The following is a 27,800-nucleotide window of genomic DNA, read 5'->3' as shown; positions in this document are numbered from 1 at the left end:
TAAAAATATAGACTAGTTTTGACAAGTCATTAATCAGTTCAATATTATTAAAATGTAACATGTTTTTACGTGCTGTTTTTTTAATGACATCATAATCAGTATAATAGTATAATTAAACCTATAACTATCAGATAAAGAATGTAAGAGTTTTTTGATTGGCCAATTTTTGAGAAAACATTAATGAATGATTTATTTGGTTACCAGTGTTGTAAAAGTCACATTTTCTGGATTCTTGGCCACTTTTAGACCGTGGAAAGGTGGTTTTATTGTATAATCCAATAATGGTAGTCAGTAATTTTTTATTAAAGTATCTTTAAAATTGTGTGTGATAAATTAATTCCTGCCGTAACTCTGTAGAACTGCTGATCTTCAGATGTGGAGCAGACCAGACAAAATTACTGGTAATGTTTAAACTAAAATACCAAAACAAAAATAATTCAACAAAACATTTTATTTATATATTTTATTACATAAAAAGACCAGTACAGTTTTTTACAGAAAAATAACCATTACACAGTTACACAGCAACATATAATTTTCAACACTACTAAAAGCAATGATTTGTTAACCTTTACAATAAAATACTCAAGTTTACTATTTACGAACAATATTCAATAAATTTAAAGATTGAAACAGGGTAAGAAATTAAGAATAATTCAAACAATACAAGAATTTATATAAGTGCACAAAATTAAAAGAATTCAACATATTTGGCACCTATAAAATTAAACTCTCAGATCTTGCTGAGTAATACAAATTTGTGTTGTTGTTTCCAGAAAACTAATGTTTTGGCCCCATTTCTCAATTAACCAATCAAAAACAATCACATTATTTACTGGTTCTTTTTTGAAGAAAAAGAGATAGAATGTAATGTTTGGCTCATTCATGAATAAAAATTATCACAATTTAAAAATGTGTTAGTATAAATGATTTTCACATGCTTTTAAAAATGCACAGGAAGTAAGAGGAGCTCTTTATACATATAATGTAAAAAATATGCCAGCAACACAACATAGAATACTCTGTTATGATGAAACATATGTCAAAATGGAAGTGCCCTTGCCTTTGTCATTAATAAGTTTGACAGCATATTTTACATTATTACATTTTACAGATAGATTAAAATGGTTAGGTGTTTTTACTAAGTACATAGTTTGTTACAATATTCAACATCATCTGAAACAGCACTCAAGATGGTAAAAGCCGTTCACAATCACACAGATGCTTGTAAAAGCCGTTCACAATCACACAGATGCTTGTAAAGTCTACACTCATCATCCTACAAATGCTTGCAGGCAAGGACTTACAACTCCAAACGTGTTTAACTTATGCCTTACCAGCCTTTTTCTGTCTCTTATTCTGTTTATCTAAAATGATAAAAGAAAAAAATCTTTGTTTACAAGTGTCAGATGTTTTTACTTAACAGAAAGGAAAATATGTTGCAAACAAGTGTCAGATACATGTTTTTATTGTAACTAAATTGTACCATTAAAGTAACCACTGTTACACATAAGTCATGATAAAAGTCAACAATTCGCTTAAATGGCTGAAAAATAACATTAAAGGTTTATTAAAATTATAAACACTGTAACATCAGTCGTTTAAATGTGCATATCCATATTAAAAAAATTCCTGACTGAAAAAAATCCCACAAGTGCCTAAATTTCCACTATAAAAATAATATATGATTCACTTTGTGGACTGTGGCTTCTGAATAACAGCAGACCCCAAAATTGTTTTATTGCCCAATTAAGTTTGAGTACTAATTGAATGATTTTTTACAATGCATATTATCCTCTATTCCTATAACTATGTGTAGCCTTATAAGATCGTGCACTTTTTTATGACGTAAACTTCTAAGCAACATTGGAACGCACGTGTCCGAAAACTGTTCATTTTTGTAAAGCCAGAATTTCCACAGCAGATAAGACAACAATCATGAGGAAAAAACAATAAATATGATATAAATTGTCCGTTTTTTTAACCTCGTTCCCTTAGAAATAGCCTAAACAATGTTTAAAATCTGCACATTGCCTTCACCAGACGGACGTGGCTATGTTTGTCAATGTTTTGATCGTAAAATGTTGTAAGGGTAGTTTCCCTTGGAGGCCCGTCTCAGATTTGCATTGTGCTCTCTGTTATGAGTACTTTGCATTACAATACGATTATTAAAAGTATGCTGTGTATGCGGAAACTTTTACTCCCAAATGATGACACGAGACCATACGTTAAGATCGTGACCTGGGCCTATTTTGATAAAATGTTCTCACTGCGTCCATTTGGGATTATGTCTCAAAAAAACAACTGTCATTAGAAGGGGTGACAGCTTTTTATGCCCCCATTGTGAATATAATGTTATTTAGCTATTTTTCTTTACTAGATCTAAATACACTTAGTCTAGACCTCTGAATACAGTTATCACAGTTCATATTTCTTTTTTATGAAGACCAGTTTTGTTTATACAATTCTGTTCAATACAGTTTTTTCACGAAATTCATCTTAAACAACATATATTTAATACAAATAAGCACATATTCACAAAAACATATATTATAAACACATCTCAAGGCCTCGCTATGACGTCATCAAAATCGGTGCACGATCTTATAGGGTAATTCTGTGTGACGCAGACTACGATGTACATGAATGTTTAAAGGTACATTACTCCTTAATTACTATCTGACAACCAATATATTTCACTCGTTATTTGTTAAACAAAAGATAAATCATAAAGTATATATCAATTTTAGTTAATGTCTAATGATTTTTCATGAAAGATATGCCTTTGAAGTTTAGGGAGCACAAACTTATAGGTTTAGAGGCTACAATCTTTTTTTGGTTTTAAAATAAGGGTTTTCCATAGTTAGTTCAGTAAATAATTCTGAACATACTCAAAAACATCTTATTTTACTTATGATGGAAAATAATCCTATTTTACCCCCAAAAGCAACTTCAGAAACTCATAATACAATTTCCATGGCTCCTTCCCCTATCAGTTAAAAACACATCTTGAAATCACACTATTAATTTTGTCCACTTGTTCATAGTTACTGGGCATGAGTTTCTCATAGTTTAAGCTTCAACAGAAGATTGCTTCTGTAAAGGTTTAAAGTCAAGTAATATAAAATATTTACAAAAATGTGTAAAGGACATCGAAATGGCATATGAAATCAGTATACATGAATTTGAGTAGAATATACACCTTTTCAATTAAGAATGTTATTATAAGTAATTTTTCACCTTCAAGACACACAAATTATGGTAGCAAATAACACATCAGGTGAAAAACAATTTATGATAATTTCAACTGCATACGGCCAAGAAATAGAACGGATAAATTTTTATTCCATTATCTATATACATATAATGAGAGGCAAGCCCAAAGGCGAAGAAAAACAAGAGCACCGCCTTGCGGGTGCAGACCGCTCATCTATTTTCTTTTTAAAGGTGAAGGGACTCTCATTTTCAATCACAAAGGAGGGAGGGGCGGAGTGAAGAGGGGTGTATAGTGTGGGGGTGTGGAATTTATTACATTATCTTCCAAAAATGCGGAAAAAAAAAACGCAAAAAAAAAATAAAAAAATCGGGGGGGGGGGGGGGGGGGTGGGGGGGGGATTTTTGGGTGCGATGGTTGGACGGTATTTCAAACATAAAATAATAAAAATAAATATTTGTTTTTTAACCGTTTCAAAAAAAAAAAAATTGGGGGGGGTGGGGTGGGGGTGGGGGGGTAAAGTGTTAGGGTGTGGTGGTAATTTGTGAGATGATCTTAAAAAAAAAAAAAAAAAAAAAAATTAGGGGGGGGGTGGGGGGGGGGGGGGGGGGGATTCGGGTGGGGGGAGGGGGATTCTTGGGTGCGATGGTTGGACGGTATTTCAAACATAAAATAATAAGAAATAAATATTTGTGTTTTTTAACCGTTTCAAAAAAAAAATTGGGGGGGGTGTGTGGGGTGGGGGGGGGGGGGTATAGTGTGAGGGTGTGGTTGTCATTTGTGAGATGATCTTTAAAAAAAAAAAAAAAAAAAAAATTAGGGGGGGGGGGAGGGGGGAGGGAAGGGGGGGGGGGAGGGCACAGGGGATGGTTTGGGTGGAGTCTATTGTGGTATGTCAGGTAAGAGTAGTTTTGTCAAAGTATCAATCAAATCTAATCATAAATAAAGAAGTTATGGCAATTTTAGCAAAATTTAATAATTTGACCTTGAGAGTCAAGGTCATTCAAAGGTCAAGGTAAAATTCAACTTGCCAGGTACAGTAACCTCATGATAGCATGAAAGTATTTGAAGTTTGAAAGCAATAGCCTTGATACTTAAGAAGTAAAGTGGATCGAAACACAAAATTTAACCATATATTCAAAGTAACTAAGTCAAAAAAGGGCCATAATCCCGTAAAAATGACAACCAGAGTTATGCAACTTGTCCTTTTACTGTACCCTTATGATAGTTTGCGAGTGTTCCAAGTATGAAAGCAATATCTATGATACTTTAGGGGTAAAGTGGACCAAAACACAAAACTTAACCAAATTTTCAATTTTCTAAGTATAAAAAGGGCACAGAATTCTGTCAAAATGCCAGTCAGAGTTACATTACTTTGCCTGCACAGTCCCCTTATGATAGTTAATAAGTGTTGCAAGTATGAAAGCAATAGCTTTGATACTGTAGGAATAAAGTGGACCTAAACACAAAACTTAACCAAATTTTCAATTTTCTAAGTATAAAAAGGGCACATAATTATGTCAAAATGCACGCCAGAGTTATCTAACTTTGCCTGCCCAGTCCCCTCATGATAGTAAGTAAGTGTACCAAGTTTGAATGCCATAGCATTGATACTTTCTGAGAAAAGTGGATCTAAACGCAAAACTTAACCAAAATTTTCAATTTTCTAAGTATAAAAAGGGCACATAATTCTGTCAAAATGCATGCCAGAGTTATCTAACTTTGCCTGCCCAGTCCCCTCATGATAGTTAGTAAGTTTACCAAGTTTGAATGCAATAGCATTGATACTTTCTGAGAAAAGTGGACCTAAACGCAAAACTTAACCGGACGCCGACGCCAACGCCGACGCCAAGGTGATGACAATAGCTCATATTTTTTTTTCAAAAAATAGATGAGCTAAAAATGTCTCTATGTATTGAAGATTTGAGTCAAACTCATTCAAAGTTTTATATATATTACCCAATTTTTGTCGTTGAAAGTTGTTTATGATTATTAAAACACAAAATAACTTTGTTGTCATAACAAGAGCTGTCAAGAGGACAGGGCGCTCGACTATTCGAGTTCTTGACAGTGTAACGTAAGCCATCAATGGGAAATTGTTCATATTCAATAATTTATTAGACGATCTTTCAAAGATAAAAAAAGGAAAAAAAAAAAAATTTTTTTTGGGGGGGGGGGGGGGTAGGGGGGGGGGGGTGAGAGGGGGATATAATGTGGGTGTGGTAATTTATTTGATGTTTAAAAAAAAATTGGGGGGGTGGGGGGGTAGGGGGGTGAGTGGGGGGTATAATGTGGGGTGGGGTAATTTATTAGATGATGTTTAAAAAAAATATTGGGGGTTGGGGTTTGGGGGGAAGGGATTCTGGGTAGGGGCGTGGGTGGCCTCCATTGTGGTATTCAGGTAAGTGTTGTTTTGTCAAAGCAATAATAAAATGTGATCATAAATAAAGAAGTTAGGGCAATTTAAGCAAAATGTTCAATTATCTAAGTGTAAAAGGGGCCATAATTATGTCAAAATGCTTGATACAGTGGTCTGCTCTTGTTTATAGGTTGGGGTCATGTTGGTAAACAAGTTTGCAACATATAAAAGCAATATGTCAAAGGATATAGGACATATTTGGGGTAGTACGCAAACTTTAACATAGATTTATCAATAATATGCATATTTTGCAAGTATAAAAGGGGCAATAATTATGTCAAAATGCTTGATAGAGTTGTCTGCTCTTGTTTATAGGTTGGGGTGATGTTGGTAAACAAGTATGCAAAATATGAAAGCAATAAAATGAAAATAAATGGGGTAGTATGAAAACTTTAACATTTGCTGCATATTCTTAGTGGAAAAGGGGCCATAACTATGACAGAGTTGTCTGCTCTTGTTTATAGGTTGGGGTCATGTTGGTAAACAAGTATGCAAAATATGAAAGCAATATGTCAAGGGACAAAGAAAATATTTGGGGTAGTACGAAAACTTTAACATTTGTACGCTAACGCAGACGCTAATGCTAACGCTAACGCAGACGCCGGGGTGAGTAGGATAGCTCCACTATATATATTTCATATATAATAGTCGAGCTACAAAAGTGTGAACAGGGCAAATGATTACAATGCACAACGGACAAAAGGCAACTACAAAAGTTCACCATGAACATTTTGTGCTAAAAAGGTTGCACTGACCTTTCTTTTTGACAGTCATTCACTTACTTTTCCCTGCCTTTTTGGCTTGCTTTTTAGCCAGCTTTTCAGCCTTCTTTGCGGCGCGATCAGCGTTGGACTTGTACGGTTTGCTGCAGGGGAGCTTCTTGGCAGGCTTGGCACTATGGGAGCAGGTGCCGGACGAAGAGTACGTGCGGGTGAACACAGTGCCTGTGGCGCACTCCTGAATGGCATCAGTGTGTGTCACGATGCAGCCATTCTTTTCTGTGTAAGAGACATTTTGTTACCAAAACAGTATGAACAGTGTTTTTTAACAAATTTATTTGAGCCTGAGTGCAGGATTTTGCTACAATTAAAATCCCTGAGAGATCACATTGCTTATTGTCAATTATACAGTTTTATTAAAAAATGTGTTGTGAACACTAGGGACAAGCTCTGCAAATAAGCGAAGCCTAGAGCTAAACTACAAGTATATAAGCTTTATATCTGGCACAAGTTCAATCAAGATGCTGAGTTCAATAAACACATATGCCCCAAGTGATGCTATGTCAGTTAGGTTTCATAGATCCAATTGAGTCTAAAAATAAGGTAAATATCAAGGTCAAAATAAGGTCATGTGATGTGGTTGTGTAGACACCATTCAAACACATCATTATCATACATTCAAGTATCAAAGATTTGTAGGAAGCATTACCAGGGTTCCCAGCTTTTTGTATGAACAAAATTTCCTGATTTTTTCCTGATTGAAAATAAAAAATCCAGGATCATAATTTCGACCTATTTCTTGTTTTAGACACCCTCAATAAAAAACAGTTGCAGACATAACTAAGCTACATGTATACTACAAAGCCACCATCACCATAGGCATGCAGAGAAATTTGCTGTTTTAATTGTATGGACTTCCCGACACAAGTCGGGAAAGTCTGACCAACAAAATTTCGTGATTTTCCCCTGATTTCAGAAACTTTTCCCAAATTCCCTGACTTTTCCCTAACTGGAAAAAGTAAGTCTTTTCCCAGGTTTTCTTGATTTCCAGGCTTGCTGGGAACCCTGATTACTGATATTGTACGAAACATGTCATTTAGGGTTAAAGCTGACAGAAAAAGGCTTAATGAAACACACTTGAATCCGTTTGCAGAAAAGAAACAACCAGCACTGTGAGTGTTTAGTAAATATCTTAAGCAGGCACTCATGAGTGGGGATCAAATCTGCAGCCTTCTGATCGGTACACCATATTTATTATGCACCCATCACAACAAATGTTCAACAAAGTTCATAAATGATGACAGCTGAACTAGGTGTTGATAAATTAAATAACATGTATCTATTGTTTACTATTGAAATGAGCCATTGTCTGGGGTAACTGGGCTGAATGCATGAGCGTAAAGTGTGTTCCAGATAGGCACAGGCTAAATGCATGAGCGTAAAGTGTGTTCCAGATATGAGCCATTGTCTGGGGTAATTGGGCTGAATGCATGAGCGTAAAGCGTGTTCCAGATAGGTACACATTGTCTGGTGTAACTGGGCTGAATGCATGAGCGTAAAGTGTGTTCCAGATATGAGCCATTGTCTGGGGTAACTAGGCTGAATGCATGAGCGTAAAGTGTGTTCCAGATAGGCACAGGCTAAATGCAAGAGCGTAAAGTGTGTTCCAGATATGAGCCATTGTCTGGGGTAATTGGGCTGAATGCATGAGCGTAAAGTGTGTTCCAGATAGGCACAGGCTAAATGCATGAGCGTAAAGTGTGTTCCAGATATGAGCCATTGTCTGGGGTAACTAGGCTGAATGCATGAGCGTAAAGTGTGTTCCAGATAGGCACAGGCTAAATGCATGAGCGTAAAGTGTGTTCCAGATATGAGCCATTGTCTGGGGTAATTGGGCTGAATGCATGAGCGTAAAGTGTGTTCCAGATAGGCACAGGCTAAATGCATGAGCGTAAAGTGTGTTCCAGATATGAGCCATTGTCTGGGGTAATTGGGCTGAATGCATGAGCGTAAAGTGTGTTCCAGATAGGTACACATTGTCTGGTGTAACTGGGCTGAATGCATGAGCGTAAAGTGTGTTCCAGATAGGCACACATTGTCTGGTGTAACTGGGCTGAATGCATGAGCGTAAAGTGTGTTCCAGATAGGCACAGCTGGGCTTAATGCATGAGCGTAAAATGTGTTCCAGATAGGCACAGCTGGGCTTAATGCATGAGCATAAAGTGTGGTTCCAGATAGGCACAGCTGGGCTTAATGCATGAGCGTAAAGTGTGGTTCCAGATAGGCACAGGCTTATCATGGACAACACCTTCCGCTTTTATGATAATTGTTGTTTATAAGATGTCTCTTCTAAACAAAATCCAGTGAAAGTGGGAAGTATCATCCCCATTTAATCTGTGCAGACTGAATGGGCTAGTCTTGGACAACACTTTACACACATGCATTTAGCCCAGTTTTCCAAGATCATGATTTAAATAAAGTATGTTAGGCAACCATATTTACCAGATACTACTAAAAACTACAAAAGTATATACCAACATGATGTAATAACACTTTGAATGATTTTCTCGGCATGTCAATAATTATTCAATTAGAAGATTGTTTTCTAGCCAAATTTCAACAGTCGATCAAAAACATTTTTTCCAACAAAATGGGTAAAGACGATCAAAAAAGGTATCCCACTACCTTGCTGCATCACGCTGGGGCAGGTAAGGTTAGCTACGGTGGCGTTGCATCCTACCACATCGCTGGGAGTGAACGTCTGCCTCATTGAGCCATTGACACATGGTGTCCAGCTTGCATTTCCCTTCTTGCCTGAAGGGGCACAAAGGACAATTATTTATACATCATTCGATAATCATCTGATTATATTTTGAAAATAACTGCGGCTGAAACCCCAGGCTATCCCCTCTGCACTAGAGCTGTAACGATTCGGTTCGATGCATCGAAAAACCGGTTAAACGCCACTGATTCGAAATTGATACCAATGCGGCCAATTTCGATTCGATTCACTGCAACCCCGATTTATCCGCATTTTAAACCTAACTTTCCTAATCCGTTGTCTAAACTTTCTTGTCATATGTAATACGTCTTGCGATTGGTCAATAGCCAATATGGCATCCAATGAATGAATGAGTAACATGCTGAGTGAATTGGATTCATCAACCACGCTGAAAGAAGCACATCAAAATTAAAATCATAAGTGTGGGAACATTTCGGGTTTCGCAAAGGTTCTGATGCAAAGGAAACTTGCAAAACATGTTTTGTTGACGCAAGTTAACCCTAAATCTGGAAGCACTACAAATTTGAGGCAACATTTAAAGAGAAAACACTCGGTTGATATTTCAAATATGAAATCATCATTTCACACGACAAGCTCTTTTAACACGTTAGCAAAAAAATCTGAGACAACGGGTCAAATGAAAGTTATTTTGATCTCATTTTTTTCCTCAACACATATGGCTTGTTTACTAAACTATGTGCACTCTGTTAAGAAGTCAACTGGAAGTTGTTTATATACTTACATGTTTTTTTCCCTGTTAAACACATGTGATACATTGTGCATTTTATTTTATTATCCCCACGCTTTTCGGAGAAAAAGTGGGGATATTGTGGTTATCTCCGTCTTCCGTCCGTCCGTCCGTCCTGGCCACTATCTCCTCCTACACTATAAGCACTAGAACCTTGAAACTTACACACATGGTAGCTTTGAGCATATGTGCGACCCTGCACTATTTGGAATTTTGATCTGACCCCTGGGTGAAAAGTTATGGGGGTTGGGGTGGGGCCGGGTCAGAGATTTTTACTCATTTTTATAGGTTATTTTACTATATTTTTTTCATTTCTACACCAATTGTCTTCAAATTGATACTGAACCTCTCTTATGACAATACAGTCATTTTCAACTATGCATGGCCCCATTACCAAACCTGGGGCGCCCCGCCCACATAGGCCACGCCCACCCAAAATTGCCTTTTACTATAATTTCTTCATTTCTTCACCGATTTACTTCAAATTGATACTGAAATTCTCTTATGACAATACGGTCAATCTCAGCTATGCATGGCCCCATTACCAACCCTGGGGCGCCCCACCTACATAGGCCACGCCCACCCAAAATTGCCTTTTACTATAATTTCTTCATTTCTACACCGATTCACTTCAAATTGATACTGAACCTCTCTTATGACATTACGGTTAATCTCAACTATGCATGGCCCCATTACCAATCCTGGGGCGCCCCGCCCACCTAAAATTGCCTTTTACTATAATTTCTTCATTTCTACACCGATTCACTTCAAATTGATACTGAATCTCTTTTATGACAATACAGTCAATCTCAACTATGCATGGCCCCATTACCAACCCTGGGATGCCCCGCCCACACAGGCCACGCCCACCCAAAATTGCCTTTAACTATAATTTCTACATTTCTACACCGATTCACTTCTTATTGATACTGAAATTTTCTTATGACAATACGGTCAATCTCAACTATGCATGGCCCCATTACCAACCTTTGGGCCCCCCCTGGGTCAAACATGCGGCGTGGAGATACTTGTCGGCCTCTGCAGCGTCATTTCTAGTTTAAGAATAACTCAACAGGAAGTTTTGTTCCATCAATTTGTTACTTATAAAACAATGTTGCGTTTTTAAATTGTATTTAAAAATTAAACACTTTAAATGTACAACATAATAAGTTAATAACAAGAGGGCCTGAAAGGCCCAAGGTATCCCCCGCAACATATGCTTTGTTTGAGGATGGGTGCAAATTGGACAGATGAACATAATGATAGATGGACGGATTGAGGACAATAACACAAAACTAAGACAAAGGAAGGTTCTTAAGCCTTCACAATTTATTAAGGTGAATTAATAAGTCGTGCGTTTTCCACAAAAACATTCAGCGCTGCCAAGATATGGCTCCGGACACAAAAATGCCTATAGTAAAAAGCATTTTTTCAAGATACAAAGGGCCATAAGTCTGTTTTTAACAGATGGTGTACAATGCCATTTGGCGTGCATCATCCTCTTATGCATATATATACTCATACCAAGTTTAAATGAAATCCGCCAAAGCACTTCCAAGATATGGCTCCGGACACAAAAGTGCCTATAGTAAAAAGCATTATTTCAAGTTACAAAGGGCCATAAGTCTGTTTTTAACAGATGGTGTACAATGCCATTTGGCGTGCATCATCCTCTTATGCATATATATACTCATACCAAGTTTCAATGAAATCTGCCAAAGAACTTCCAAGATATGGCTCCGGACACTAAAAAGCATTTTTTCAAGATACAAAGGGCCATAAGTCTGTTTTTAACAGATGGTGTACAATGCCATTTGGCGTGCATCATCCTCTTATGCATATATATACTCATACCAAGTTTAAATGAAATCCACCAAAGAACTTCCAAGATATGGCTCCGGACACAAAAGTGCCGGACGGACAGACGAACAGCCGGACGGACGGACAACGCCAAAACAATATCCCTCCGCCTCTGGCGGGGGATAACAAATACCTAACATATTAATTCATGCCCTGGACAAACCAAACATTAAATAAGCAGCAAACAGTTTAATTTTAATAGAATCGAAAATAATCGAATCGGACCATTTGGTATCGAAATCGTATCAAATCGAATGATGGGTGAATCGTTACAGCTCTACTCTGCACCAACAATCAACAAGCATAAGGCCCTTTTTACCCTTACAGTAATGGGGTGTAAAAACAGGCCAGAAAATTGCATTTATAGGAAGGCCATACTTTGATAATCATACAAGAAAATAAATGCATGGGGAGAAATTCAGTAATTATATGACATAATACATGGAATACATTGGTAAAGCTTTGACCCACTTTGCCAGTCACTAGAGACATCATTATGTTGGCATTATTTTAGGCTTTTTGTAGGCTTAAGATAATTCAAAGACATTTATCTTTCAAACTATTTTCATTTAATTGTGACCACAACCAGCATTTTTTTATGTTTTTAATAGGCTATTTCCCAATCAAGGAAAGATTACAAAATTCCCAATTGCCACCTGAAAAAATCCCAAAAGGGATGAAATTGGCATAATTTTTTTCTATATATGAATTATCTACAAGTAGACAAATAAAATGATCAGTTACACTGATAATGAAAATTTAAGCAAAAAACGCATGTAAATTTTTTAAAGATGGGTTTGTGCAATTACAGTAAGTGTCAAGCAATTAAAAGGACCAATAATTCCCAATCTGAAGATTTCACGAAACTTATTTCCCTGTTTCAGAGTTTTTCAGGTTTGTATTTTTTCTAATTAATTTATTGCCTGCACTTTTCTTGATTAGGCAATAAAAGTTCCTGTAAAGAAGATTTAAATATCCTTGAATAGTTTTGCGAAAATGTCTACAGTTTATTACTGCACTCAGTGTACAGGTATTACAAGTTTCCATACAAAAGCTTCATTTCCAATATGATACTGATAATTGATTCAACTTTAGTGCCCGAGGTTAAAATAATACATGCAGTCATAAAGCCAGGTCATGGACAAAGTTACGACTATTTATGAATAGAATGGAATTTTCCACTGACTGCAATAAAGCTCCAATTCATGCTATGTGATATTTCAGACAACTGTACTGTTTTGGCCACATCCTTCTAGTCTCTATAAAGCTAGCTACAGTAACTGATGATTGCATCTTAACTGAAAATCAGCTATATGGTAATATGCTGACTGCTTCATTTAAATCCAAGAAATTCGCCCCACCTTAATATTTATTTCAAAGGCTTTTTAAGAGGCTCGCAGACATGCTAATGGCTTACAGATTTGGCTGTTCAGAGTTTTAATATGTGTTATCAATAATTGACTTTGCAACATATTAATTGTTTGTTTGGAAATATGAATGACGAAAGAATGTCTATAAAAATAAGATTTACTTTAAATTAATCCAATAGACGGGTAACATACAAGCCATACACCTTTTAACCCTTTGCATGCTGGGAAATTTATCGTCTGCTAAAATGTCATCTGCAGAATTTCTAAAATAAGCATTTTTTTCATTTTTTTTTCAAAGAATACTATCAGAAAAGCAAACAGTTAGGATCCTGATGAGACATTTGTTTTGGGGCGTCTCATCTGAATCCAAAAGGGTTTGCAAAGGCCTTCAAAATTCGGTTCCAGCACTGAGAGTTAATAGCTCTTAGACTCTTGATGCATACAGTGGACTTTATCACAATAATTTTGCATTAAAATTGTTTTTCATACAAATCAAGATTATGTTTCACTCATTTCACGCAGATGTGCATCTATTCCTCCAACTACCCTTACAATGTTCACATATTATAAACAGAAATGATAGTTTAAGGCAATCTTAGAGTGTTCAAGTAAAAATTCAAAACTGGTTGTGGACTAGCCTAAGACAAACTGTAATATTGTTCTAAAGTTGCAAGGTACAAAATCTGTTTGTTCATCCACACTGACAGTCACATTCTAGGAATTTGCACTCTAGGAATTTCAACGAAAATTGTCATAACATGATGACAAGAGGCCAACGTTCGCTCACCTGAAACTTCAGGGAACTGAACCGCTCTCAGCAACTTTTGAGAAACCATTTTCGAACTCGGCAAAAGTGGCCATATAAGGAAAAGGGCCAACATCTGACCAAGCTTAGTGAAGATCAGATGAAAACAACTTGAATTAGAGAGTGGACACTTTATACGGACCGACAGATCGACCGAGAGACTGACTGACCGACCGACAAGCTCACTCCTATATACCCCCCCAAACTTCGTTTTTAGGGGTATAATAAACAGTGCTAATTTATATCCTGTTGATTCTTTGTCTCAACTGAAAGTGCGCTAAAAATTATGCAGCATGAACAACGTCATGTCATTTGCATGGAAAGCGTGGGTGTATTGATTGTTGTATAAACACGCAAACATCACATCTTGTGATGTACGCATGTTCAGTGGGAGTATTTCAACAAATCTTTAAATAGCCACTTATGCCAGAATTCATTTAATACTAAAAAAAGTATTTATGAAATTCTTTAGCACTTTTATCGTCAATATTTACCAGAGTCGCTTTAAAAAAAATATACAGGATGATCGGGCAATGAACAGAAACTGGAAAAGTAGAAAGTATGCATAAATAGTCGGATTCATATCAGTGTATTGGGGAATCGTTCGAGTCCGGATTCTACTATCTATACTAAAAAGGTTTTAAACAATTAAAAACAATTTACAAATATATCTTCATTAATGACTTTATAGCCAGCCATAACCATTTTCCAGCTCGTCCAAGATATAATTGAGACAAATCTTCTGATGGAGTTTAATGAACATTGGACAATAAATGTAGCCTCTATAGTGATAACAAGCATTGTGAGCTAAAACATGAATTTGATCAACAAACCTCTCTTTTTATAAATAAACTTCTATGAATAAGTTGTACAGTATTTACTTACAATTGACCTTCTTTGCCTTTGCCTTTGGCGGTTTCTTTGCCAACACGCTTACAGCCAACACCAAAACAACCAGAATGATCAGCGTTGCCTTCATGGTGATCGTCTATATCTGAAAATAAGTAAAATGTTGTCCACAATTAATGAATACATATTAACTTATATGTATTTCTTACCTTATAACCAGTATTGCATCTAACAAAATGGTATATCATTAAGGGTTTATTAATAAAGGAACTCGTATCTGTTCAGCTGTAAACAACACCCAGGCAATTGTCTTAAAACAACACTCAGGAAATTCTGCATGCAATATAATTATGTGACATGAATAACATCATCTTCAATCAGTTTTTAATCCACAAAACACTTTCTGAGATAATAATTCCACATATGAACCTTATTTTCTCAACAAGAATGATCTCAGAATTATAAAGAATCTTTACAGTTTAACATTCCTGTGCCATGTCCTATAATTGATCTAACAACAAGAATTCCAGGTTTTAGACATGTTTTAGTCATTTAAATTTTTCAAGAATTTGAAAAATTACAAATGAAAATATCAAGGAAACAGGCACCTGCGGAAAGCTGCCACTATATCAAGAGGCTGGGTCATCAATACATGTCAATTAGAACATAATTCGCCCCATTGGTGCAAAAAGGTACCATGTCAGGGCCCTCAATCCATTTTAGGGGAAGCGGGTCGCTACCCATAGCAGGGGGAATTTTCGCAGCGTTTCCCTTTTGGGGGGATTTTTTACTTACTCTCTAATTATTACATTTGTACATGGTTGCACTATATTCATTGTTTTTTTTTTGTATACTTAAGTATGTTTGGCAAGATTGAATTAAAATGGAATTGAGATATTAATAATCATGAGACACATCTATCTATTAAAAAAAAAAAAAAAATCTGTTTAGGGGGAATTTCCCCCCCCCCCCCCCAAAAAAAAGGGGTAAAAAGTATACTTTTCAGGTGGGGGAATGCGGCAGAATTTTGGCCGTGAATTTGACAGATTGAGAGCCCTGCATGTGTCTTCTAATTTCAATGTCACATGGTACCTATTGGCACCAAGGGGGCAATATTATGTATCGTAAATTTATACAATCTTGCAAAGAATGATACTTACAACGTAGATGTTGTATTGCGCTTATAATCATGTTTCAATTATATTTGAATAAAGTATTTATGTGTTCAACTTAGATTTTTACAATGTTTCACATGGTCCCGAAACAGACACCTTGGTAACTCAAGACTTATGATTAACTGGCGCATTTCTGTCATCCTGGTGCAACTTTGAGCTAAAGCACTTAAACTGTCTAATAAATATGATTAGGCATTGAATACAAAAGATGCCTGATGGAGGATAAGAAGGCTTAAACATCACCATCATGATCTTATTTTGGTAATAAACTCATTTCCAACTAAATGTCACCAAATTTGAACAGTTTATTGAAGATCAATACATGACTTTATACATTCATTCTCTGAGTAACAAACAAACCAACATCAGCAACATAAATCTTCCTTGACAAAAGGAAAACAAATGTCAATCTTTCAGTACCAATGCCCTCAAAAACACATGTAGAGGAACTAGACAAATGAAATAAGTCAATTTGTGGTACCGAAAATAGAACATTTTAGACTTGTAAGTGTAATGCCCTCTCTGTCCTTTCTAAACAGAAGCAATTCAAGTGTAGCACAGAACTTGGACAATCACTCATTGTTTAAGGACAATTGGTTGTTAACATGATACACAGTTTGACAGCTATTCTAATTAACATTCCCATAAATTATTTTCCCACTCCTTGTGACTCACATATCATTATTCATTAATAATTCATTAGAATCAATTGTCACTATAATAGCTCAGATCAGATGTTGCAATTAACTCACATAAAATGTCACCTTTTCACTTTTGCACTTTGCATTGCAAAGGCGTACACATTTAAGCAATTTTGTTAACTTTACCGTCCCCAAAATCACAGAAAATTTCTAAAACTACAGAAGACAGTTTGTCAAACAATTGTCTGGCCTACTTGGCAAGCAGCCTTATCGTGTTTGTCACACTGACCTCAAAATGTTCCGCTCAGTGAAAAGGAATACAATTCTCTGAACAACATTATGCAGTTTAATTTTCCAAGTAACAGATATGTATCAGCCATTCAACCATTTCTTCACTGAATTTCTTTGTGCAAATTGTACAACTGTGGAGAATGATTCAGTTTTTATTAAATTGATCGCTGCTAAAAAGAAATTTCTTTATAAAATATAAGGTTTCCACACTTTAATCAGTTACATTATATATACATGAAAATACTTCAATACTTATTTTTTAACCTTATAGTTGTAAGTCCTTGTTCTCAAAGTAGCAAAATGGAAAACACTTGAATGGTGCAAATCCTTTGCAGAATTCAACACATTCTTTCAGCAGGCATAATACACCATAAAATACACCACTAACTGTGGAACACCTTAATACAAAGCTATATTTAAAAAAATGTTTATGCAAAATAAGCATTCATATTTAACAAGAAATATCTTGAGTATGAATGAGATCAAAGATAGCGAATGTCTTTCTGTGCAGTTCTTAGCTGCATCACACACAGTACGGGATGTTACGCGGAGTTTTCGCGGCTTATTTTACATTATTACATATTGCTGGTCATAAACCTGTAGATACAAAACAGAAATCCACAAGAAGAATGGAAGTGAAATTTAAACATATAAGTCAACCGGCCACACGCGAGGTATCTGTACATATTTTAAATATTTATACGCGCGTTCTTCGAACAAACCTGTTTTAGTGGTTTGTCGGGCATTACTATTTGATTCCATTATTAACAGTATCGAGAATCATCGCGCTCATGCTTAATACATTAGTCAATATGGTGGAATAATTCTTGTTAAATTAATTAAAAATAATATTTATCATGGTATTGTTGAAAACGCATTAAGAATCTATTATTGACATACAATAATTATATCGCTGAATATCTTCATTTAACATATTTCTAGTCTTAAGAAAATTCCAGTTCACCTAGTTCACGGGATAGCGTCTATATTATATAACGATTGTTTTACTGGCCGCGAACTGACCCGGATACCATGCGGGTTGGAATGCGATGCATTAAAGTGAGGCCACGCTTCCACTGCTGGAACGACGGCTTGTTTAAAACTTTATACTTTTACATGTTAAATGTTCAATTTCGAAAACAATTTAAAATGGTTTGGCCAAAACGAATATCATGATAGGGAAAAACGATACTTTTATGAACTTAAATATACTAGTACACAGACAGGAATATGAAAGTAATTACTAAATATGAGAACATATCCTTTAAGTAAAAACGCTCTAGCGCTGGCAATCCTCTGAAAATAAAAGGTGCACGCACAAACTGTATTGATGTCGAGTGTTTAGTGTAAAACTGTTCTATCTATCAAGCCTTTTCATTAGAGATAAAATTGTTTCATGCTGAACACGCAGTAAAACAGTGTTACAAAGACGCGTTCATGTTTCCAATGTGCTGGTGGTATGCTCAAATCAGCCAACAGACTAAATGAAGTGTATTCATTCGTGTCTAGCCGCGGGAAATTTTATTTCAATTTTATTGGACACTTACAAAGGTCAGGTTAGGTCTAAAGCTGGCTTATACAGCTACGCCGAAAAATGGATCAAAGATATTTACCCTTCCAGCATTTGATAAAAAACAATATTAATGCTAGGTTTACATCTGGCCATGATTACCACGATGTCCCCGATTCCAGAGCATCGTGGCGAACGTAACAGAGCGTGGAGTCGAATCGGGGTGATCGTGGGGGGGGGGGGGCGTAACGGAACGTAACGTGGTTGAATCGGGGATATCGTGGGCATCGGGACAGATTTTAAATCAAACTTAAATTTCACCATGATTGCCCCGATTCATTTTCTAATCTCAAATCGTAGGTCAAATCGCAGGAGATCGCAACAAAGCGGCTTTGCCGTGGGAGATCTTAACAGGAAGTAACGGAAGGTGGTGGAGCGTGGAAGCCAATCGTGTTGATCGCAACAAAGCGTAACAGAACGTAATGCAAATCGTGGGCTCAATTGTAGCAACAAAAGGTGCTGATTTCGTAAGGAAGCGTAACAGAACGTGGAGTATACCATTTAATCGTAGAGCTCCCCGATTTTTTAGCCTCTGGCTAATCGGGGAGATCGTGGCCAGATGTAAACTTAGCATAATCCAAAACATAAGATTATTCACTTATTGATAAAACAACCATCTAGCAGCCAAATACCAGTTCATCTCATGCAGTGATGTTTACACTCAAAGCTAGTGCTGTCTGCATTGGCAGGAACTATTAACCTGTTTTCTAAGCATGCTATAGACTTCTGTCAAACAATATTCATTCCAGACAGTTTCTATTGTTCTTGTCCATATAGATTAAATTTAAGATTATATTAACTTAATATCGCTTTTATCATTTTAAATGCTGTTATATCAATAATATTTCTTGTTTAATAAATCACTCAGACTTTTCCAAAAATGGGTTGAATTCATTCTAAGTTTAATTAACAGGTAAATGACCCTTCCACTCATTCAATGTTATTTTTGTTAAAGTTTGAACCCGTCGTGTCGCGTTTTTTTATAGCTTTTCCAACTGTGTCGGCAAATGAACAAACAACATCGTATAAGATCTTTTCTATAATGTCTTTCTTGACATTCAACTTCGGCTAACTTTGCGTACAATATGTTAAAAGCGTGTTTTTGCACACTTTGCAGTTTTTTAGGACGCTCTCTGGGCGCCGCCATTGTTTTTTGACAGATAGACTGTACAAGCCGCTTTTTTGGGGAACAAAAATGCCCTTTGTTCAACAAACCCGATAACCATTCTATATAAGCACTGAAAAGATCTTTAATACGCGAAAAGAACTCAATAAAAATCGATACGAACCGATGGAAAAATAATATTCGTAACTTGATTTTGTAATTCTAAATGGTACAACAAAATTTTAAAATAAATACGTAACGGACTTGAAAATAATTCGTTATTACGTAATTACAAAAATACGACCCTTATCTGGAGCTCTGCATATGAAAATCAAATTAGATGCTTGCTGATAATTCAGGGCTCAGCCGTGAGGGAGAAGTGGGAGATAACTTCTCCCTGGACAGATTAACTTCTCCCTTTAACTGAATGAAAGAGAAGTGACTTCTCCTCCTTTTGTGATTTACTTTGAGCCCGATATTGACAGATAATTTATTATTAAATTCAGTTATATGCAATAATAACACAACATTAACACCTAAGTGTGTTTGTAATTTTGTAAATGTTTTCACCCAAACTGCCAAGTGCAAGTTGTTTCTGATTAATGATGATGGGTATGGTGTAATACATGTAAGGGTAACAGAAAAAGTTAAAGAGTTAACGCTTTACATGAACCACTTCTCTTTTAAGTTGCCTCATTTCTCCCTAATTTCAGCTGAGGGAGAAGTCACTTCTCCCTCAAATGTATAAGTAGGCTGAGCCCTGTAATTTATCACATTAATGAAAAACAGGCCTCCCCACAAAAACCTAACAAATTGCTTCAATAAAAAAACATTAAAAACAAGAAACCGTCAGAGACGTGTGATGCTCCCCAAATTTTTTTTTGTCACAATATCGCACTATATATTCAGATAAAAGGAAACGTCTTGAGGGGCATAACTTTGGACATAATAATACAATGGATGGTTTAGCAACTTAAAATTTTCAAAGGGCCATAACTCTCTTAATAAATCATCTAACCAGAACCCACAAATAACATGCGCATCTCCTCAAGGTAGCATAAAGCTTCATTGAATTCCAGTCAGTAGTTGGGGAGAAATAGCCCGGACAAGAGTTGCACTATATGTACAGTTTATAGAAAATTTCAAAGGGCCACAACTCTGTGAAAAATCATCCGACCATAACCGGCTGATTATATGCACATCTCCTGTTGGTAGTGAAGCTTCCCATACAGTTTCATTTAATTCCAGTAATTAGTTGCTGAGCTCGGACAAGAATTGCACTATATGTACAATGAAAAAATTTCAAAGGGCCATAACTCTGTGAAAAATCATCCGACCAGAACCGGCTGATAATATGCACATCTCCTCTTGGTAGTGAAGCTTCCCATAAAGTTTAATTGAATTCCGGTCATTAATTGCTAAGAAATAGCCTGGACAAAAATTGTGCACGGACGGACGCACGGACAGACGAAGCGGCGACTATATGCTCCGCCCAAATATTTTGGGGGAGCATAAAAAATTTATTTTAATCAGGCCAACAATATATTATGTTAAATGACCACTATAATATTAGTGTATAAAGTTTCACACTGATTGAGCTATCAAAACCTAATGCCCCAAATATTAACAAATAGTCAATATGATTGTCGTGTGGTTGCTTTGAATAGCTTTTGACAGCTTTCATTGTGTGCCAAAGAAACATTCAATAAAAAAGAATGGTTTACCGTTAACAGCAATCAGTGTCACCAGTTTAAGTGTGTTCTCTTGAGTAGCTAAATGTGGTTCGCAATTTACTAATTAACCACGCTGATCATTCTTTAACCAAAAGTTAAACTTTCTTTAACATAATGGAAGGTCTCGATTTAGACTCAGTGCTCCAGCTAGAATTTGAAAAGGGCAGGGTGGCTTTTTTGTCAAAAGGGCACTTTCGACGCGCAGTATTTTGTGAAAAGGGCACTTTCGACGCGCAGTATTTTGTGAAAAGGGCACGTTCGAGCGCGCGGGTGTTTCTGGAATGCTTTCTATTGCATGTTAATTTATATGTTATAAATAATTGTATTATTCCCATTATTACTAAACCATTCAAATATAATGTCTACAATGAGGATTAAACTAATTACAATGTAATAAGAGATTTATGAATTATCATATGTAAAAAAAAAAAAAAAAAAAAAAAAAAAAAATTTTTTTTTTTTTTTTTGTGGGGGGGGGGGGGGGGCAGGGCGGAGGTTCGGGAGGGCAGGGCGGAGGTTCGGGAGGGCAGGGCGCGGCGCCCTTCGATTTAGGCCTAGCTGGAGCACTGAGACTATTTTATAGAAAACAATTGTGTGGTCAATGTTCAATGCTTAATTAATGAATATGAATAAAATTTTCATCAGCACGTTTTTGTACACTCAGCAGCTGTCCATATTTTATGTAATCTAATTTTTTTAGATACAATCCAGACACATATAAGTGTCTGGGGCATAAATAAAGCTGTCTTGGCAAAAATAATTGCAGTATGTTTTGCATTTATTTGAGACGTTAGACGAAATTACACCTTTCACACATCAGCAGGTAGATATCAAAGCTGACAATCTAAGATTGGAGTAGATTATATTGGGTTTCATCTCAGGTTTAATCAATATAAACAAAACAGGTGGTATAAAATATTCAGAGGGTTAAATCTTGATAACTAACACTGTTGGAGAACATGTTACAACACAAAGTCATTATGGTGTTAGTAAGAGTTTGGCGTGTTTAACTGTGTACTATGCGTGCTTCATGGATGTGTTTAATTCTGCAGAGAATTTACCCATTCATGATTTTGGTGTTTTCAATTAATTTGATACTTTGAAAATTAGGAATCTGAGATAAATTTTAAGTATTGCAGTATTTGGAACCACACAAAGCTGGCCTCTGCTGTAAAATGAGATTTTACATTCCATTTCAAAAACAATGGCCTTGTGTAACTTTCCCATTCTGTACTAGTTGTTGAAGATCCAACATTATTACTGAGTTTGTCAAATGTTTCATTAATGGTTTTATATGTTTAATTGAAAATGAAATGTTCCAGCAACTAAATTTGAACGAGTAAAGCCAACAAATGATAACAAGAGCACCGCATAACTGGTGCCTATGCTCGGCTGTGGGTGCAGTTTTGAATAAATTAAAGCTTGTCAGATTAAAAAAATAAAATTTAGCGGTCACAGTTACCTTGACCTCGTGACCCAAAAATGGGTGTGGCATGTAGAACTCATCAAGGTGCATCTACATATAAAGTTAAAAAGTTGTAGGTGTCTATTTGGACTTGACAATGATATGCTGAAAATTGTGTGGATCGTGATGATTATGATGGTGATTATGGTACCTACAGTACAGATAATGATGATGTTGTTTTGAGGCCGATAAGCTTTAAGCAAGCTAAACAGTTAACACACACTGTCGAAATTTGCTTTTAGACACACTTGTATGATTAATTTTATTTTAACTTTCCATGTGTTAAGCAATAATTAAATTTTGAAAAGTGAACTGTACCTTATGTTAACAATAGCAAACAACTACAGTGCCTTCAGAGCTTTGCTTTACAATAATGTTTTCTTTGTTTAAAAGATTTATTACAACCCATGTCTTTATTTTCACAATCCCCATTCACCGCATGATTATATTTATAGACTGCACTAAAAAAATCAGACCACATCCACTACATGAATCATGCCTTTGTACTACAATCTAGAGTAAACTGGTTTACAACAGTCTTTGCATTTTAAATTGGCTAATAATTAATCTTCATTAGCATTATTATTCTTGATTTAACTTAACCCTTTGCATGCTGGGAAATTTGTCATCTGCTAAAATGTCTTCTGCTGAATTTCTAAAATCATAATTTTCTTCACTTTTTTTCAAAGAATACTATCAGAATAGCAAACAGTTTGGATCCTGATGAGACGCCACGTTCTGTGGCATCTCATCTGGATCCAAACTGTTTGCAAAGACCTTTAAAATTCGGTTCCCGCACTGAAAGGGTTAAGAGTGAGCACAAAATGAAATGAGTACATTCAAGCATATGAATAATGAGCTGGCATTACAAACGGAATTAGTTACGCCTTATTATTGGTAATCTACGTAATTATTCCTGAATGTCTGTATAAGTAAAGAGCTTATCTTAAGCTAACAAAGTGTAATGGTGTAATAAAGATAAGCCAATGTAGACTTCTTGTAAAAACATTAAGTCCTAGACATCTGTTTTGGTGCATATTTCTTGTAAATAATTTTTATTTCAATTCTACTAAATAGATATTATTATGACACCGATAGGGATAAACCTTCCCTTAAATGTTTGTCAATAAGTGAAGTGTGTGACTTTGGTCATGAACTTGATTTGATTAGTTTAGATAGTAAACATTGAAAGCTGCTTCAGGGTACATCTTTCAAATGGCTTGCTTGCTGTCTAATTTGATTGATGACACTGACCAAATCTTGACCTTTCGAAACTTAAACCAACTATGAAAGTAACCATCAAAACATGGAAAGAATGTGCCACAGAATTGAATGGAGATACCTGTACCACCTACATATAATTGCTCAGTGAACAAACCATTGCCATTGTAGAACATGACACTAGTTTTCACTCGAACTGATGCAAATTGGGTTACCAAAATACTAAACATTAATACTGGGATGATCAAATTTCAGAACATCTTCAAGTTGCTGCCCTTCATTATGTGCATGTAGCCAGAGGAACATATTTCAATCTTTACTTACATTAGGAATGTACATCTGACACAGTGAATCCTGTCAAATAGTCAGACATTGTTTAACAAACAACTTTGGTCCAGTCAAAAGCAATGTTTTGTCTGACACAAATTTAATAAGTTTAAAGGTAGCATTTATCAAATCTTACAAGATTAAAACCTTTAAATAAGACAATGCAGAGACTACATTGACAAATCTTACTTGTCAACTCAATTAGCCAAATTACGCTTGAATTGTATGAAACATTCTTTACCAACATTGTTAAGGCAGTGTTTTTGACATTTATTCCAGTGATCCACATCTTGAAGTGGAATGTTTTTATTTATTTACCAATTTAAGTTCTAGGTTTATTAAGAATGCATGTTTAAATTTAAAAATATACAGTCAAAAATTAAATAAATACATGTATCTACTGTTATGTACCCTTACACAGCACTGTTAATCCCATGTTTCTTACAAAAACACAAATGATAAATTAATTGATAACATAATAACAAAGTACTATTGCAAATAAAACTTAAAAGATATTTCTAACTAAGAAACACTGATTTTTAATTGAATATTTGAATATTAATTTATAATTGAAAACAATAAACAAAAGTTGAAAAATAAAATCAACACATTTAAAAGAAATGTACAAATTACCTTTCTCTTAAGGTTCCTAGATCTTTCTACCCTGTCTTTATCAAAGTTTATCTCACACTGGTTGACTTACCAAAATGGCCGACTGAAGATTGGGATCTATAATGTTAAACTCCTTTCTCTTTCTGTGCAACTGACTTCACACAACACACCACTGTCAACCTTGTTCGCATTAGAAACAACTGAGAACTGGTTTGGGGTGGATTGCCTTTCAATATTTATCACAGTGTTAGCTATTGGATAGAATTTATTATCTAAATTACAAGCCAGGCTAAGCTGTGTGGATTGTTTGTGTTTGGTTTACAGATGAACACATCGCAGTTAATTGGAGATAGATACAGTAATATCTGTTATATGCAGATTACTTGAAATCCTTTTATTAATCCTCTGTAACATGGTGAAATTTGTTTAAGAACAAGATAATAATAGGTTGTCCGTGTGTAAGGTCATGAACCTTCCCTCTTCATAATGCGATGATTTTGTAGCCTTTTATAATTAAATGACAACTACAGGCTATATCTAAATATAAGAAACTATTTAATTCCTTGGCATGCATAATAAAGGGGCCTTTTTCCAGATTTTGGCATGTTTTGAAGTTTGTCGTTAAATGCTTTATATTGATAAATGTAAACATTTGATATAAAAAGCTCCAGTAAAAAACCAAGAATAAATTAAAAAAAAAAAAAGTAACCTTCAACAGGGCTCGAACCACTGACCCCTGGAGTAAAAGTCTACCACTTAGACCACTCGGCCATCCGTGCTCATACAATAAAGGATGTATTTTACACTTTATATAAGCAATCCTCGTAGTTTCACAAAATATAACGACAACACCTGAGAACTCTCTGAATTATTCAATAGTTTCGCGTTGCAACGCTTTACAATTTTAAGGTTTTTAAATCGTCAAAAGATGCATAAAATGGCTATTTTAGAGCATGATAAATGTTCAGTATTACTGTTTCCTCACAAATATCATAAAACGAAAATTTACGAATCTGAAACAACTTTTTTTAATTTGGTCAATTTACCAAAACATGAAAAGGCCCCTTTAACAGTTAGTGTTTTTCAGTCCTTTTGTGTATCATCTTATTATAGACTTATATTATTATCATACTCTTACCAGTTTTTAGGATTCTTAGCAAATTGAAATTGTTTATAACAGATAAAAAGGGAGTAACCACATGTCAACAAGACTGTAAACAAGAGGGCCTTAACCCTTAAAGGTAGCTCACCTGAGATTCAAAGGAACTGAACTGTTCTGTGCAGCCCAAGATGTCATTAGAACAAATGTTCTAACCAACTTTCATGACTAGTGAATACCCTGGCAGCCACGTTTTTCAACAGACCAGAATCATTTTCATACATATCCAAGAAATCATTTAAACAAATATTCTGACAATTTTTCATGAAGATTCATGTAGCCATATAAGGTAAAATGCCCCGCCCCTGGTGGCCATGTTTTTCAAGCAACTGGAACCATTTTCGAACTTGTCCCAGATACATGTTTCATTGGGACAAATCTTCTGACCAAGTTTCATGATGATCAGACAATGAATGTGGCTTCTAGAGTGTTAACAAGGTTTTTCTATAGATATATAAGGAAAAATGCCCCGCCCCCTTGGCGGCCATGTTTTCCACCAATAGGAACCATTTTCGAACTCATCCAAGACATCATTGGGACAAATAGTCTGACCAAGTTACATGATGATCCGACAATAAATGTGGCCTCTAGAGTGTTAATAAGGTTTTACTAAAGCCATATGTATAATATGTATAGCCATATTAAGAAAAATGCCCCCCCCCCCCCCTGGACGTTTGGTGGCCATGTTTTTAAAGCAACCGAAACCATTTTCGAACTTATCCAAGATATCATTGGGACAAAACTTCTAACCAAGTTTCATGAAGATCTGAAAATAAATGTGGCCTCTAGAGTGTTAACAAGGTTTTACTATACCCATATAAGGAAAAATGCCCTGCCCCTGGTGGTCATGTTTTTCAACTAACCGGCATCATTTTTGAACTAGTCCAAGATATTATTGGGATAAATCTTTTGACCAAGTTTCATGAAGATGGGACAATAAATGTGGCCTCTAGAGTGTTAACAAGATTTTACTTTTTTTTCAAGCAAACATAACCATTTTTGAACTCATCCAAGATATCATTGAGACCAATCTTCTGACAAATCTCATGAAGATTGGACAATAAATGTGGCCTCTAGAGTGTTAACAAGGCAAATATTGACGCTGCAAGATGGACTACAGACAAAAGGCGATCACAAAAGCTCACCATGAGCACATTGTGCTCAGGTGAGCTAAAAAAGGCATACAGTTGAACATTCAAAAGACGGACAACTTGAGGATGTCTGTAACATTTAAAAAAAAAATATAAGAACTTGTAGAATTATGTCTATATTTTGTAATAAAAACATAATGTGAAAAATTAATTCAGTGTTTGAGTTATTCCCCCAAGACATTAGATTTCATAAAAAAGCGATAGTCATATTGGCAGAGGGAAATACCTATATGAAACTTTGTATTCAAGGGAAACAAATATACCAATGATCAAAACCTTAATAAACAAGGGCTGTTTGTAAAACATGCATGCCCGCCATATGGGCTGTCAGTTGTAGTAGCAGCAATTGTGTGAATACTTTTTTGTCACTGTGACCTTGACCTTTGACCTAGTGACCTGAAAATCAATAGGGGTCATCTGCCAGTCATGATCAATGTACCTATGAAGTTTCACGATCCTAGGCCTAATTATTCTTGAGTTATCATCAGGAAACCATTTTACTGTTTCGAGTCACTGTGACCTTTACCTTTGACCTAGTGACTTGAAAATTAATAGGGTCATCTGCCAGTCATGATCAATAAACC

General features: G+C 35.7%; 2 protein-coding genes across 53 annotated transcripts in view; both read right to left on the bottom strand.

Annotated features, from left to right (window-relative positions):
• The window catches only part of LOC127849548 (uncharacterized), a 130,527-nt gene that overhangs the window by 54,643 nt on the left and 48,084 nt on the right, over window positions 1-27,800 (bottom strand). The window lies entirely within an intron of this gene.
• On the bottom strand, window positions 437-25,163 carry LOC127849553 (uncharacterized). Of its 3 annotated transcripts, none has more exons than XM_052382255.1 (5): window positions 24,998-25,163; window positions 14,803-14,911; window positions 9,038-9,166; window positions 6,416-6,631; window positions 437-1,367 (listed from the first exon to the last, which is right to left on the bottom strand). In XM_052382255.1, the coding sequence occupies exons 2-5, from the start codon at window positions 14,894-14,896 to the stop codon at window positions 1,327-1,329; spliced, it is 480 nt and encodes a 159-aa protein (XP_052238215.1). In that variant the 5' UTR covers window positions 14,897-14,911; window positions 24,998-25,163; the 3' UTR covers window positions 437-1,326. The 3 variants fall into 3 exon arrangements, with proteins under 3 accessions (XP_052238215.1, XP_052238216.1, XP_052238217.1); XM_052382256.1 differs by having other exon boundaries at window positions 24,928-25,092; XM_052382257.1 differs by lacking the exon at window positions 24,998-25,163 and adding an exon at window positions 24,292-24,321.

The sequence above is a fragment of the Dreissena polymorpha genome, chromosome 11, assembly GCF_020536995.1.
Source record: "Dreissena polymorpha isolate Duluth1 chromosome 11, UMN_Dpol_1.0, whole genome shotgun sequence".
NCBI classification, from domain to species: domain Eukaryota; kingdom Metazoa; phylum Mollusca; class Bivalvia; order Myida; family Dreissenidae; genus Dreissena; species Dreissena polymorpha.
Note: the sequence above shows the minus strand (reverse complement) of the source record. Positions and strands in the feature narration are given on the sequence as shown.

Bases quoted from the DNA above. Each gene is read 5' to 3' on its own strand.
- LOC127849553 (XM_052382255.1), bottom strand. From the start codon at position 14,896: ATGAAGGCAACGCTGATCATTCTGGTTGTTTTGGTGTTGGCTGTAAGC. The intron at 9,167-14,802 runs GTAAGTAAATAC...GTGCCCCTTCAG, and splicing joins AAAGGCAAAGAAGGTCAATT to GCAAGAAGGGAAATGCAAGC. The intron at 6,632-9,037 runs GTAGTGGGATAC...TCTCTTACACAG, and splicing joins CCCCAGCGTGATGCAGCAAG to AAAAGAATGGCTGCATCGTG.